This window comes from Nomia melanderi, chromosome 2 (assembly GCF_051020985.1).
Source record: "Nomia melanderi isolate GNS246 chromosome 2, iyNomMela1, whole genome shotgun sequence".
In the NCBI taxonomy this organism is placed as follows: Eukaryota; Metazoa; Arthropoda; class Insecta; order Hymenoptera; family Halictidae; genus Nomia; species Nomia melanderi.
This window is the reverse complement of record NC_135000.1, coordinates 27,061,512-27,075,386: the sequence shown is the minus strand read 5'-3', so window position 1 is coordinate 27,075,386 and position 13,875 is coordinate 27,061,512. Positions and strand designations below refer to the sequence as shown.

At 50.2% G+C, this 13,875-nt stretch overlaps 2 protein-coding genes and 1 long non-coding RNA gene across 6 annotated transcripts; all 3 read left to right on the top strand.

Moving 5' to 3' along the window:
- The first annotated feature begins 1,594 nt into the window (after positions 1–1,594).
- On the top strand, positions 1,595–8,180 carry LOC143174270 (uncharacterized). 3 transcript variants are annotated; one of them, XR_012998084.1, is made up of 6 exons: positions 1,595–2,614; positions 2,804–3,374; positions 5,566–5,682; positions 5,741–5,887; positions 6,051–6,237; positions 7,603–8,180. It is a non-coding gene; the product is annotated as an uncharacterized LOC143174270 (long non-coding RNA). The 3 variants fall into 3 exon arrangements; XR_012998083.1 differs by having other exon boundaries at positions 5,741–6,237; XR_012998085.1 differs by lacking the exon at positions 5,566–5,682 and having other exon boundaries at positions 5,741–6,237.
- A 1,538-nt stretch (positions 8,181–9,718) lies between these two features.
- Positions 9,719–12,643, top strand: LOC116433336 (heat shock protein 83). The gene is made up of 2 exons (XM_031991324.1): positions 9,719–9,885; positions 10,258–12,643. Exon 2 carries the CDS (start codon positions 10,258–10,260, stop codon positions 12,427–12,429), a length of 2,172 nt encoding a protein of 723 aa, XP_031847184.1. The 5' UTR covers positions 9,719–9,885; the 3' UTR covers positions 12,430–12,643.
- A 63-nt stretch (positions 12,644–12,706) lies between these two features.
- LOC116433338 (alpha-ketoglutarate dehydrogenase component 4) lies at positions 12,707–13,867 on the top strand. Of its 2 annotated transcripts, XM_031991327.2 has the most exons (6): positions 12,735–12,845; positions 12,923–12,976; positions 13,073–13,137; positions 13,236–13,290; positions 13,367–13,539; positions 13,731–13,867. In XM_031991327.2, exons 3-6 carry the CDS (start codon positions 13,114–13,116, stop codon positions 13,746–13,748), a joined length of 270 nt encoding a protein of 89 aa, XP_031847187.1. In that variant the 5' UTR covers positions 12,735–12,845; positions 12,923–12,976; positions 13,073–13,113; the 3' UTR covers positions 13,749–13,867. The 2 variants fall into 2 exon arrangements, with proteins under 2 accessions (XP_031847186.1, XP_031847187.1); XM_031991326.2 differs by lacking the exon at positions 12,923–12,976 and having other exon boundaries at positions 12,707–12,845.
- Positions 13,868–13,875: the final 8 nt, after the last annotated feature.

Below are 13,875 nucleotides of genomic sequence, written 5' to 3'. Positions count from 1 at the left end.
TTTCTTTATCGCGCGACAGCTCCTAGGTTTCTGAAATTAAGGGAGAACATCGGAAAATTCGGGCTAGAGTAAAATACGCGAGAAACACGAGGGATAGGAAAAGAAAAGCGACGCGTGAACAGCGTATTGCGATACAGACCGAAAAGATGGGAGTTTGCCTTTTCCGAGAACACGATGAAGCGATCAAGCTGAACGCGACGCAGGCTCGTTCGAAGGAGACTTCCAGCTAATTATGCGAGCGATCCGATGCAACTTCGCCGCGGCGGTAATGGAAGAACCGTAGCGAAATCGGTAACGCGAAGACTCGCGAGAGATTCCCATGGAGAAAGGTCTGGCGGCAAAGAAATCCGATGTTCGTTCGGTAATAGATTCGAGAAGGGTCGACGAACGGTTCCGAAGTAGTCCCCGCGAACCTTCGGCGTTTCCTCCGGGGAAAATTGGCGAAGGTAGAGAGAAATCGGCGAGCTGGTCGCACGGGTAGGTTAATTGCGGGTACGATCGGGCTCGGCGATACCGTGCCCGATGTCAAGGCGATTATAAGCGGAATTCGTCCTGTCCCGAGCGTTACTTAAACTATGCCTCGAAGAAGCCCGGCAGGGATATTCGAGAAGACGGTCGGGGCGGGAGCGGACGGGGGCACACACGGCAAACCACGGCGCGGCGGGCCATTCGAGAAATCTTCGTGGTCGTCGGCGGTGGCGATCCTCGTCGTCGTCGCCGTCGTCGTCGTCGTCGTCGTCGTGACGTCGATTTTCTTCGAAAAACGAGAGGACGGAGCGGCTACGTGGGTACGTGCGAGGCCGAGCCTTCACCTCGATCGCGAGGTACACGCGCGTGTACGCTCACAGGTACAGGTAGACGAGCGAAGCGACTCGTAAGAGCGGTGGGAAGAAGAGGAACAAGCAGGGGGAGAAAACGCAGGAGGGAGAAAGAGAGAGTGAGAGAGAGAGAGAGAGAAGAAACGAGACACGTGGAGAATCGTGCAAAATGTGCGAGAGAGAAGAGGAAGACGACGAGTACCGAGAGAGAAAGAGAGAGAGCGAGAGAGCGAGGGACGAAGAGGAATGGGGAGAGGGAGAAGGAGAAGGCGCGAGAGATCGGTAGAGGGGTCATTGGTTGTTCGTTGCGCACTCAACGTATGGGAATCGTTATGGACCGACTATAGTCGTTGGAATGCGTCCTTTTTTCCTTTTTGTGTCTCCCCATATACCTGGCGGGCTGGTCTCGCTTCGCTGTGGCGGCAATGGTGGCGGCGGCGGCGGCGAACCTCTTGCGGACAATCATGTCGGTCGGCGAACGGTACGACCGATTGGCCAGAAGGAAAAGGACCACGGTCCGGCCAACAGACCGCTTTCGGCCACGCTACGCTTCTCCAGCGGAGGCTAGACGGTCCCTCGTCCGGTAAGAGTATCGACTTTGCTCCGAGTGCTGTCGAGTCGGGTTGGATCGGTCGAGCAGCTAGATCCGACGCCGCGGGTGGAGGGAAGAGGAGGCAACGGGGACGAAGAATCGACGCCGAAATCGGTAGAATACCGGCCTGCTGGGAAAACCGAGGAGGACCGAGGACGGAGGAGGAAGGAGAGGCAGACGCGAGCCAATGATTATCCGTGTAAAACGAAAAATGCGAGGGCAGCAAGTACGAAGCGTCGGCGAAGGAGGAATCGCGAGTGAGCGAGCTGAAACGCGATGGAGGAGTGCAGCGCGAAGAAGAGGACCAGGAAAAACCGGCGCGAGGAAACGGAGACGAGGTACGCGACGAAGAACGCGGATCAACCGGGTAGAGGCACAGAGTTGCCCGCGGTAATGCTCCTTCGAGTTGGCCGAGGAGAAAGACCGGCCGAAGATGGACGGAGAGGGAGAAGAGAGGAGCGCGATATAGAAGACGTAGGTAGAAGGACAGGTAGTCGACTCGTGGTAAAGAAGACGCGGCGGTGACGAGGGGGCCAACGGCGCGGGGACCAGGAGAGGAAAGGCGAGAAGAGTAGAGAACAGACGAGACGAGACGAGACGAGACGAGACGGGACGAGACGAGACGAGACGAGACGGGACGAGACGAGACGAGACGAGACGAGACGAGACGAGACGGGACGAGACGAGACGAGAGAATGGAGAATAGAGAAGGGAAACGAGAAGAAGAGAAGAGGAGGAGAAGAGGAGATGAGAAGAAGAGAGAAGAGGGAAGAAAGAAGAGAGGAGTGGAGAGGAGAGACTCGTTTCTCTCGTATGTATGCCGGTGGTTCGGTTCGGTGACGTCAGGACGTCGATTTGAACGAGCCAATGGGCGCACGGAGCGAGGCAGAAAGGACGTGGAAGGGGACCAAGGGGTCCTAAGGGGGCTCCGGACTCGGGGTACCTATGGTCCCGGGGTAGGGGCAGACTCGAAAGGTGCGTGCGGCCCAGGACGTGGGGCGCGGGGCCAGTTGATCAGTGAGTGCGGTAGTGATCTCATCTCGTACCGCGCCAGGTGTGACTCTTCTCTCTTTCTTTCTCCCTTTCCTCCTCTTTCGGTCCCCCGAGTCTATGTGCCCTTGCCACGGGACGGAGGAAGAAACTTTTACCGGACTTAAAATTCACGAATCGACTCAGCCGTGTCCTCGACTCCGAGCAACGACAGGTATGGTCCATCTTTCAGTTATCGAACGCATCAGAGCCGCTCGTCTGATATTTCATATCCTGTACATACATACGTACATACATACATACATACATGCGCGCGCTTACACGATAGAATTGCGCTTCGTAGTCTAAACCAGCGAGCTTCACGTTCAATCTACTCATCTCAATGAAACTCATTTTTGAACAGATCCAAATCCGAGAGTTCGGGCTCTCGGTGATCGTCGAACGACACACAGGATAAAGGGGCACTACCTCCGATCGGTTCGCACCGATCTTTTCCAAGAGCCGGTGCACGGCTGTTCGATGATCTCCGATCGGCGCGCACGGCAAGGTCGAGTCACGAACCTTGCCGCGATCCCATTCTTTTCCGATGCTCATCCGGTTATCGTCGTCCCCGCGGCTGCCTATCCGCCGTTGGATCCGATCCGAGTTGGCATTGTCCGTTTTGGTTCGGCGTTCACGGGCAACGTTTGCTCGTATTCCCGGCACTTCGCGGTTCTCTGAGCCGCTTCTATCCGCTGCCGATTCGCACCGTTTCGCGTGCGAATTTCCGCGGCCCTCCTAGCAACAGGTTGTACCTGGCCGCGCCACGCCGCGCCGCACTACGCCGCGCCGTGGAAAAATCTCGCTCGCCCGTACGCTTTTGTTCCCCGTGCTCTCTCTCTTGGCCTCGAATTCGCAACGGTATCGGACGAATTCGTTCGACCCGTGGAAAAGGAGCAACGAGACTCTCCCCTGACGCCGGAACCGCGCACGAGGTAAGCGAAATACTCGCCCGGGCCGATCGCGAGCCCGGCGATCGCGCCTATCGATCTCGAAATTCGCGTCGGCCAGCAACGCCGGGGCTCTTATCGACGCGACACTAATTCGAAGTTGTTCTCACCTTCGAAGTGGCGTTAGCGCGAGACCGTAATAGCCGAGCGTAACGCGTTATTAACGAGCCGCGACCGCTTAATCGATCGATCCGATCGTATTCCGATGCGGCGACGTCGAAGGGGAGCGAACGACCAACGCGCGGCGTATTAGAAGTTCGAGGAAGAAGGGATATCGGCTCGTATTGGATTCTAGTATGTAAATCGGTCCGAGCAGGAGACGTGATCCGCGTGACGATTTTCGCGAGCTTCCTCCGCGCGCTGTTTTTCCACGCCCGGAATCGTTAGAAGCGCCGCAAGAAATCGTCCCCGGTGCGTCACCGGTTCGACGAGAACGGCAGCGTCGGTCTAGCATCGCGGAAGCCTGTATCGCGAACGATCTTGAACGTGCCGGCGAATGCATTCGGGATTTGCACGGTAGAGCGAGCGACCGAGAAATAAAACGTAGATATGCATACGCGCGTTTGACCGCACCGCGTGCACGCTACCGATCCGTGAATCCTCGTACGGAGTGACACCGATCGGCCCCCTCGAAATATTCCCCGATCCACCCGCCGTTGGCGCACCGAAATCAATCCACCGAAGTTCCAATGTTCCGATCGAGATCGTTGAAAAAAATGCCAAATCGCCGCGTTCCGGCGGGCTCATTCTATAATAATAAATAGCGAGGCTGAAGCGACGCGTTTCACGCGTAACGTAGACTTTATTACACAAACATTCCTATTCAACGGCTATTTTTTGTTTCGTCACCGGTTCGTCCTCTAGCCCGAGCTGTTCATCATCGACGATCGAGCCGTTGTCGCCAGTTCGCCTCGTCGTCGAACCGTTAAGCATTCGAGGGACTCGAATTCGCGCGGACGAAATTCTCGTCGCCGGACGAATCGGGAACGAGACGCGATCCCGATTACTTGGTCGGTCGGGTTCTTCGTGGCAAGTTCGCGAGTTGACGCGAGATTCGTTGCACGATCGGCTCTCGGAGAATGGAAAATCGTCGATGACGCGCGGACTCCGACGGCGACGGGAGGGAGAGAGAGAGAGAAAGAGAGAGAGACGCAAGGCCGCGCGAAAGCGAGTCGTTTTTTCGCGTCACGAAATCCGTTCCAGCCAGCGCGGCAAGGAAATGGAATCAAGCTCGATAAGTACACTCGAAGTGATAATGCTTATAAGCGGAGCGACATTAGCCCCGCGACTATCTCGAGTACCCGTGCAGCTGTGTTTGCGTAAACGATTGGAAGTCGTGTCGAATGCCGACCTCGTTAGGAAACGAATTTAACGGTCGCTAAACTCTCTCTCTCTCTCTCTCTCTCTCTCTCTGTCTCTCTCGGCTCGTCAACTTGGCGCGACCACGACCACGACCGCGAAACTGCTCCGTTCGGTCGGCGCCGTTTTACCATGATGCTTGACGCGAGAAGGATAAGTCGGCGACGGATCCGCGAGCGGACGAGACCGTGTCTCGATCGATCGTTGCGCAACCGGTTCGGAAACGGCGCAAAACTTGTCGATAAAAAGTACGGTCAATAAAGCGTGTATCGTGCAAAGACCCTGCCAATAGATTTCCTGGCCGCGCTCTCGGGGCTGCTAATAAAATCGTAAACTGTTAATGAGACTGCTTCTCCATCGGGCAGCCTCGAGATTCCGGCGACAACCGATAACGACGCTCTCCGCCGTTCGGCGAGGAACGAACCGGCAGTTTTTCGCGACGAATCACCGACCGTTCCGTCTCGACGGATTCTCGCGCGCGATCTCTCGATGCTCGAAGCGATCGCGTTATCGCCTCTCCTCTCCTCTCCACTCCTCTCCTCACCGCTCCTCTCCTCTCCTCTCTTCGCCGCTCCTCGCCTTTCCTCGCCGCGCCGCGCAAGGCTTCGCCTCGCCTTGTCCCGCCGCGAATCGCGATTCTCAGTTCCGTCGCTCCTCCAACTTCTCGATGCTGCGGGACCCGTCGTCGGTTTGTTCTCCGCGCGGCCAAGGTGCGATAATCGTGCGGACTGGCCACGGCAGACCGTGCCAGACAAACGGAACGAATCGAAGGCCGGCTTATCGCGAAAGATAGGTACCCGCTCCATATTTGCCGTAGGTACGCGGCGACGGATTTCGCGGCTCGGCTTCGCTCGGATAAGACACATTTCCTCGAGCGTGCTCGAGACGGATACGCTCGCGGGCTTCGTGGACGACCGCTTTACTCGCTCCACCGGTATGTCAGCCAGTCCGACGGCCACCGCCAGGGACGAAAAAAATAAAGAAAACTTCAGTTTTAGAAAGTCCGGGGATTATCGGTGAAACGGAGCCTCGAATCTTTCCGGATTGTCTTCGCGCAACGCCCGGTAAGATAACGAGCTACGAATGAAACGGCGGTCTCACTCTCTCTCCCTCTCTCCACCTCTCGTTTTCTCTCTCAGGTGAGTGTGTCATGGTTTCTCCTTCTTCGGCTTCTTCTTTATCATGGTCATCATCTTCTTCTTCTTCTCCTTCTTCTTTTACTACTGCTACTTCTGGTTATTCTTTCTTTCATTTTTACTCTCGCCTCGACGGGATCGCTCCGTACTTTTTCACCATTGCCAGAAACACGCGATGAGAGATCGGTACACGAGAAACGAGGAGATCTGGGAATGTTTCGACATCGAACGCTGCATCGTTAAAGACGCCCTCCGGAGCCCGGATATAGAGGTCGTTTCGCAACCGTTCGAATCATCTGTTACGAAATTCGACAACGTGTTCCTGTTGTCGAGCCGCCACCGCCGTCTATCAGGTTTGATAAGAGCATCGCGTTATTTAAATATAAAATCGCCGCGGAACGTGTCCGGTTCACGGCGCCGCCGCGCCGCGCCGCGCGTACCCACCGAAAACCACTCTCGCCGTTGTTTTCCGTGTCACGGTCACGCGCGCGGTTTTCCGTCGAGAAATCGGGAGAATTCGCGCGGAAAGGCGGACGAAAACCGAGGCGGAGACGGCGGGAGTAAAAAGAGACGGTGAACGAGAAAGAGAGAGCGGGTTTGATAATAAAATCGAATCCAGACACGAGCGTAACGCAGCGAGATCATAACTTTCTCCGAATGGAAGCTCTTACGAAACTTCGTACCGGTTTGATCCGTTGCCTCGAGTCCGCCGAACGAAAACCGGCGGCTTCTGTGTCTCGCGGTACAATAGAGAATCGCTGTTAACGCGCCGAACAACGGATCGGACGGCGAACGTTCGTGGAAATTCGCTCCTCGGGAAACGGAGAAGCGAACGACGAATTCGTTACTTTCGTCTAGAGTATCGTCGAGCGTAACGCGCGATAAGGAACGTTATCGACTTCCACGAAAATCTTCATCTTCGTTTATATCTTCGAAACGAACGTTCAGATAGGAATGCTAACCGACGTTTCCGATAAATCGACAATGAAACGGCCGGGCGAAATCGGTTCTGGTATCTCCCTTCGATCGGGACGCGTCCGATCGCGGCCGACGAGGGAAACGTCGACGCGTCGCGAATCGTTCTAACGTTGAACCGTCACGCCGCTCCGACTGGTCGGTGGACGCTTAATCGACTCGCGGCAACGCTCGCCGCGATTGATCCGCGGCTAGGCGCGACACTAGAGTACAGCCCGGTACGGTTTATCTCCGACCACGCAGCTGACGAGATACGAGTAACTTTCGTTGATCTCTGTGAACCCGGCGCGAATCGGGCTGAAACGGCGAGCAGGAAGCCCGACGGTGCAACCGTGGATACGCGGTTTTAAGCCGGAGCAATTATGACGCAACTAATTATGACATAACGCGAGCGTGTTGCACGTCGCCGATTCAGCGGAACCGTGTTCCTTCGGCGACGCATCGAAACGATCGTGATCGCGATCTCGGAACGAAGCCGCGCCGTCGTCGTCCTCCGTCTCTCAGCCGCTCGCTTTCACCGGCGGGCACGCCGGTGTCTTTTCGTCTCGTCTCTCGTCGAGAGCAATGTCGGCTCGAAAAACCCGGGGACAATTTCCATGCGCGCGGTCGTTTCCTTGGAGTCTCTGGACTTTCTCCCATCGAGATATTATTCGTTTGCCGATAAAACACGGTATACGCAGTTGCAACTGCGGATCGACGATTTTAAACACGTTTAATGTATTCTTCTTTTCTCCTGTTTGCAGATCGTCTAAGACGACACCGCGCCGCTGCGCCGCTGTTAGCTTTCAGCGGTTACGACGCGACGCCCTCGGCGACGCGCGATCGGAGCGGTCGGCCGAGAAACATCGGCGCGATCGATTCGATCCACGCGATCCGCGGACGCCGGCGGATCGGGCACGATTCGGCTTTGCGTTCCTGGGAAAGTAAGATCGGCGAACGGCCGGTCGAGCCCGCGAAGCACCGGCGGAGAGCAGGTTATCGATGGCACCGAGAGGCGATCGGATGGAGCGATCATCTCCCACGGAAGAATTCCATCGCCCCGAGCGACGCAACGATCTTGGCGCGGACATTTTCTTTGGTTATCTAGCTGTATGAGTTTTATTCGACATCATAAAGCTAGGTTACCGGAGTTAAGCTCCTCGCCATATCAGCATCGGCGATCTTCCCCGTTGCTTTTCCCGCGCGCCCCGAGGACAACGATGCGCAACGCTTCGTGTAATCTCTGTCCCACGAGAGCTGGCTGTAGAAAGAAATGGCGATTTTTAACCTTGTCGTTGTAAATAATAAAGCATGTTTTTAACCCTGCGACAAAAGATGCTAATAAATATTCATCGTGGATCATCGACGAATGTCAGTTTCCTCTCCCCCGTCCTTTCCTGTCCTCTTGTTCCCCATTTGTTTGGAATTCGTAGCCGATACCGCGACGCGTCGACGGAGGAATAGAAAAAAACGACGAAAAAGAAAACGCGTCTAACGCGCTCCGGAGACTTCTGTATTCCCTTCGCGCGTGAACCTACGGGCTGGGCATTTGTAATTGCTGGTAGTGGCATCGCCACGTGACTCGAATACACCGTCGAGGACTTTTCAGGTGTTACGGGTATCGATATATCCTTTTTATCGAAAGGTCGTAATCCGCGGAGCTTCGCGACACCGGAGACGAGTCCGTTTAATTGGTCCGTGTCGCGAAATATGTAAACGCATTTCGTGGGACGATCGCCGACGACCGTGCCCGTTACACCTGACGGATTTCCATAAAACGTTTCGTCGGTGGAGACGAATTTCTATTTTTAAAGGCCGCAGTGAGCCGCGGTCGGACGGCGCGAGTAAATCGCGTGTGCGAAAGCGCGGCGATGCGGCGAGCCGTATGCAGAAACGCGGATGCATGTTTGCAGGATGCGGAGAACCTCGATTCGTTCGATACCTCGTCCAATATGCGCAAGATTCATTTATTTGTAAGAGCCGCAGGCGGCGCCACGTGCCGACGCGGGGACCCACGGTTCCATACCGACCGAACATTCGCGAAATTTCGAATTTCCGCTCACTGGGAACGAACCTTAATAATCGCTTAAGCGTTTCCAGCGTTCCGTCGTCGCGAATTATTGCGTCCTCGACGGCGACGCTTCCGAACCGACCGGATACCTTCTCGTCGCTGGTTTAGGAACTTTCGTCGAGAAGTTTCACGATTTTCCATGACTCATTCTCATTCTAGAAAGATTTTCATTCATACGTGGCCACGATGTAATCTTCGAAACGCAATCGTCAGAACGAGGCGTTTCTCGGAACACGCCTACGTAGATGTTTCGCGAACAATCCTCCAAACCGTCGAGTATCTGCCACGTGTTTTCTTTCAGAAACTTCAGACCGATGCGAAAATGATGCGAAAACGAGGGCGGCACGCGGATAATCGAAATTCAAACGATTGCCATCGAATAGTCAAGGATTCCTATTTTATCTATGGCGAGCAAAATGAATCGATCGAGAACAGTGGCTGCGAACCGCACCGAAAAATGGCTGGTCGTCCGTTTAACCGTCCGAGTTCACCGAAGAACCAGGAATATTCCAGAAACAGCCGAATCATTTAATACGCTTTGTTCCGATCGGTATTGTTTCGCTCGCATGTCTAAAAGTGTCCGATATATTCGATTCATTCGGGCCGAACAAATACCGGAAGTACCACGTTATGGGAAAAAGAATCGATGCGATTTTTGTCACTGAAACGGCACGTGATTCCGGCCGATTAATAGGAAAACGTTCTCTTGTATTTTTTCATGCCGGGAAACGGCGTCTCCGCGCGTGAAAACCGTTGGTTGACGAAAAATTCTCGAATTAGATTTAAATTTCACCGGAAATGGAGCAGTCGAGGAGGCAAAAATGTTCTAGAACGTTCTAGAACGTTCTAGAATTTAAGCTGGTATATAAAGCGGAACTAGTTGACGCGCTGCTCCATTCAAGAAAGTACCAAGCGCCAGGCAGTGTATGTGCTTTCCGGACGAATATTTCTACGTCGATTTTAACTGAGCATCAAGGTAAAACCGCATTGTATTTCACTTCAGGAAAGATTCGCCGCGTTTTATTCTATTCAGAAGCGACGTTCCGCGGATAATCGTTCCGGATAATCGTCATTTATACAGAAATCCGAACCGTTCAGCTCGTTACCCTAATTAATCGAAACTTGTGGATGTTGTTGAGCTTTCCGTGTTTTTAAATATTTTTTTTACAGTGTCCTCGCGTTCACGTGTGTGTTTTTCAGAATTTATTTTAACTACAGTGTATTTTGATATATATCCGAGCCACGTGCTTCTTATTCGCGCGAAAGTGATCTCGTTTTCGTTATCTTCGGTAGACACCGGTAGCGTGTTAGTACGTTAAAAATTCTGAAATTGGAATTTTCGTTTTAGATGTCGACACAAATGGAAACCGAGGGAGGAGAAGTGGAGACCTTTGCCTTCCAGGCAGAGATCGCACAGCTTATGTCCCTGATCATCAACACCTTCTATTCGAACAAGGAAATCTTTCTTAGAGAGTTAATTTCCAACTCCAGCGATGCCCTTGACAAGATCCGATACGAATCCTTGACAGATCCATCTAAACTTGACTCCGGTAAAGAATTGTACATTAAGATCATTCCTAACAGGAATGACCATACTCTGACCATCATTGATACTGGTATTGGTATGACGAAAGCTGACTTGGTTAATAACCTTGGTACAATCGCTAAGTCTGGCACCAAAGCGTTCATGGAGGCTCTTCAGGCTGGTGCTGATATTTCTATGATCGGTCAGTTTGGTGTAGGATTTTATTCTGCCTACCTTGTAGCGGACAAAGTCACTGTCATTTCAAAAAATAATGACGACGAACAGTACTTATGGGAGTCTAGCGCAGGTGGATCGTTCACTGTCAGACACGACACAGGAGAGCCCTTGGGCCGTGGAACAAAAATTGTTCTGCACATAAAGGAAGACCAAGCTGAATACCTGGAGGAAGCTAAAATTAAAGATATTGTAAAGAAACATTCCCAGTTCATAGGTTATCCAATTAAATTGGTTGTACAGAAGGAACGTGAAAAGGAACTCAGCGAAGATGAGGCTGAGGAATCTGAAGAGGAAAAGGAAGAGAAGAAAGAGGAAGATGAAGGAAAACTGAAAATTGAAAATGTAGGTGAAGAAGGTGCAGATGACGATAAGGAAGAGAAAGAAAAGAAGAAGAAGAAGAAGACCATTAGAGAAAAATACACTGAGGACGAAGAGTTGAACAAGACCAAGCCCATTTGGACCAGAAACCCTGATGACATTACTGAAGAAGAGTATGGTGAATTCTATAAATCGTTGACCAACGATTGGGAGAATCATTTGGCTGTGAAACACTTCTCAGTTGAAGGCCAACTGGAATTCAAAGCTTTATTGTTTGTTCCACGTCGTATGCCGTTCGATCTTTTCGAAAACAAGAAGAGGAAAAATAATATTAAGCTGTATGTAAGGCGAGTATTTATTATGGATAATTGCGAAGAATTGATTCCAGAGTACTTGAACTTCATGAAGGGTGTGGTAGACAGCGAAGATCTTCCCCTCAACATTTCTCGTGAGATGTTGCAACAGAATAAAATTTTGAAGGTCATCCGCAAAAATCTTGTTAAGAAATGCTTGGAGCTCTTCGAAGAACTCACAGAGGACAAGGCTAATTACAACAAATTCTATGAACAATTTAGCAAGAATATTAAGTTGGGTGTCCATGAGGACAGTACCAACCGTAACAAATTGTCTGATCTTCTGAGGTACCACACTTCTGCTTCTGGAGATGAATCATGCTCTCTTAAGGACTATGTAGGCAGAATGAAGGAGAACCAGAAACACATCTACTTCATCACTGGAGAGAATAAGGAACAAGTTGCAAACAGTTCTTTCGTTGAACGCGTAAAGAAACGTGGTTTTGAAGTAGTTTACATGACTGAACCCATTGATGAATATGTTGTACAACAACTGAAGGAGTTCGATGGAAAACAGTTGGTATCTGTCACCAAAGAGGGATTAGAACTTCCTGAAGATGAGGAGGAGAAGAAGAAGAGAGAAGAGGACAAAACCAAGTTCGGAAACTTGTGCAAAGTAATGAAGAACATTCTTGACACCAAGGTTGAGAAGGTCGTAATTTCAAACAGATTGGTAGACTCTCCCTGCTGTATTGTTACATCGCAGTACGGCTGGACTGCCAATATGGAAAGAATTATGAAAGCTCAAGCTCTCAGAGACACATCTACCATGGGATACATGGCAGCGAAGAAACATCTTGAAATTAATCCAGACCATGCTATCATTGAAACTCTGAGACAAAAAGCAGAGGCTGACAAGAGTGACAAGGCAGTAAAGGATTTGGTAATTCTGTTGTTCGAGACTGCTCTGCTTTCGTCTGGCTTCACTTTGGACGAACCACAAGTCCATGCTGCAAGAATTTACAGAATGATCAAGCTGGGTCTTGGTATCGACGAGGAGGAACCAGCACCTGAAGAACAGGAACAAGAAGCCGCTCCCACCGTTCAAGAAGAGGACGACATGTCACGAATGGAAGAAGTAGATTAGATATAAGATCTGAATATGACATAAAAAGTTAATGTCATTATAGTCGTTAAAAGACTGTTTTAAATAACCACGTTTTATGTGGTATTAATAGCCATCTTCATTTTCATTTCCTGTATCATAAAGACCCTTACTTAATTTATCATACCAAATTATGTTTAAATGCCAAAAATTGTTTGGAATAAGTTAAACTTACAATAAAGTAATGTTTATTATATACACGTGTTAATTTTATTCCTGACAGCCCTGAACACATACCATGTTCGTTAGATATACATAACTACAATACAGAACAGCAGCAATTAAAAACAGTCATGATTGCATTAGGTTCTCGCCATTTGATTTCAGAAGTTCGACGTTTCAGTGTTACTGTAATTAAATCATCTGTTTTAAAAATTGTCTGTACGCATTACCAGAGGGTATGTTTTAACTGCATTTCAATTAGGACATCTAATCGATTAAATTATTAAGTACATAGTACAATATTCATTTCTAGACTTGTATCGCTGACCCTTTCGCGAATAGCCGGTAGAATTTCGTAGTTGTACAGGTATTCGCCGATATTGTACCCTCGTTCACTAAACTATGTCAATAAACGCCATCTATTCGAACATTTGAAGTAGACAGAAGGGAAATTCTGTTGCAGGGAAGCCTCTGCGGTAAACGGATTAGTCTCAAAGAAAAATAATGATGGCTACGAAAGGTTGGAAGGTCAGTGCATCAGTATATTATTAATAAAGATGTACTGTATGGTATTTATGCACCAAGCAACCAAAGCCTTGTTACGTATGAAACCTGAATGTTCGTAGGTGGTAAAGCCTCACGTGCCGCTGATTAAATTTCGAAAGGGTGGAATTACTAGAGGTAACGTCGCATTGTTTAATTTCTGAATGTTTCTAATGAAAGAACCGATCGAATTCATTTCTGTTATTGTGGTTAGCAAGTGCAGGTGCAACAGCCACATCGACTGCGCATTCAGGGGCGACGACTCAGCGGTCTACCAGTGGTGCAACGGGTCCTAACGTGACGGTTTTGCCAACGATAGAAGATATTTACCTGCCCCCACGATTCCAAAGACGACCGATAGATGAGAAAGAAATTGCATACATTAATGCAAGTATACTGCTAATTTTTCTGTCAACACTTTTACAACTTAATTCAATCTCTTACGCACGATGGTGTCTATGATACAGTACAAAGAACATTGTGATATCAATAAATTAATATTTGAGATATGTAAAGATTTCTCTGATGTATCTAATTTAAGACACACATGTTGTATTATATTATTTTTTCTATTGCAGAGAGGTGGTCCGGAATAAGCCCATCTTTTGGTGAAGCATCATCGAATCTTAGAACCTTGTACACATGTCATTTCCTTCATGCGTTCTCTTGTATAATGTACTCTGTAAATAAATGAAAGCAAAACAGCCAGCCACAAGTTGTACA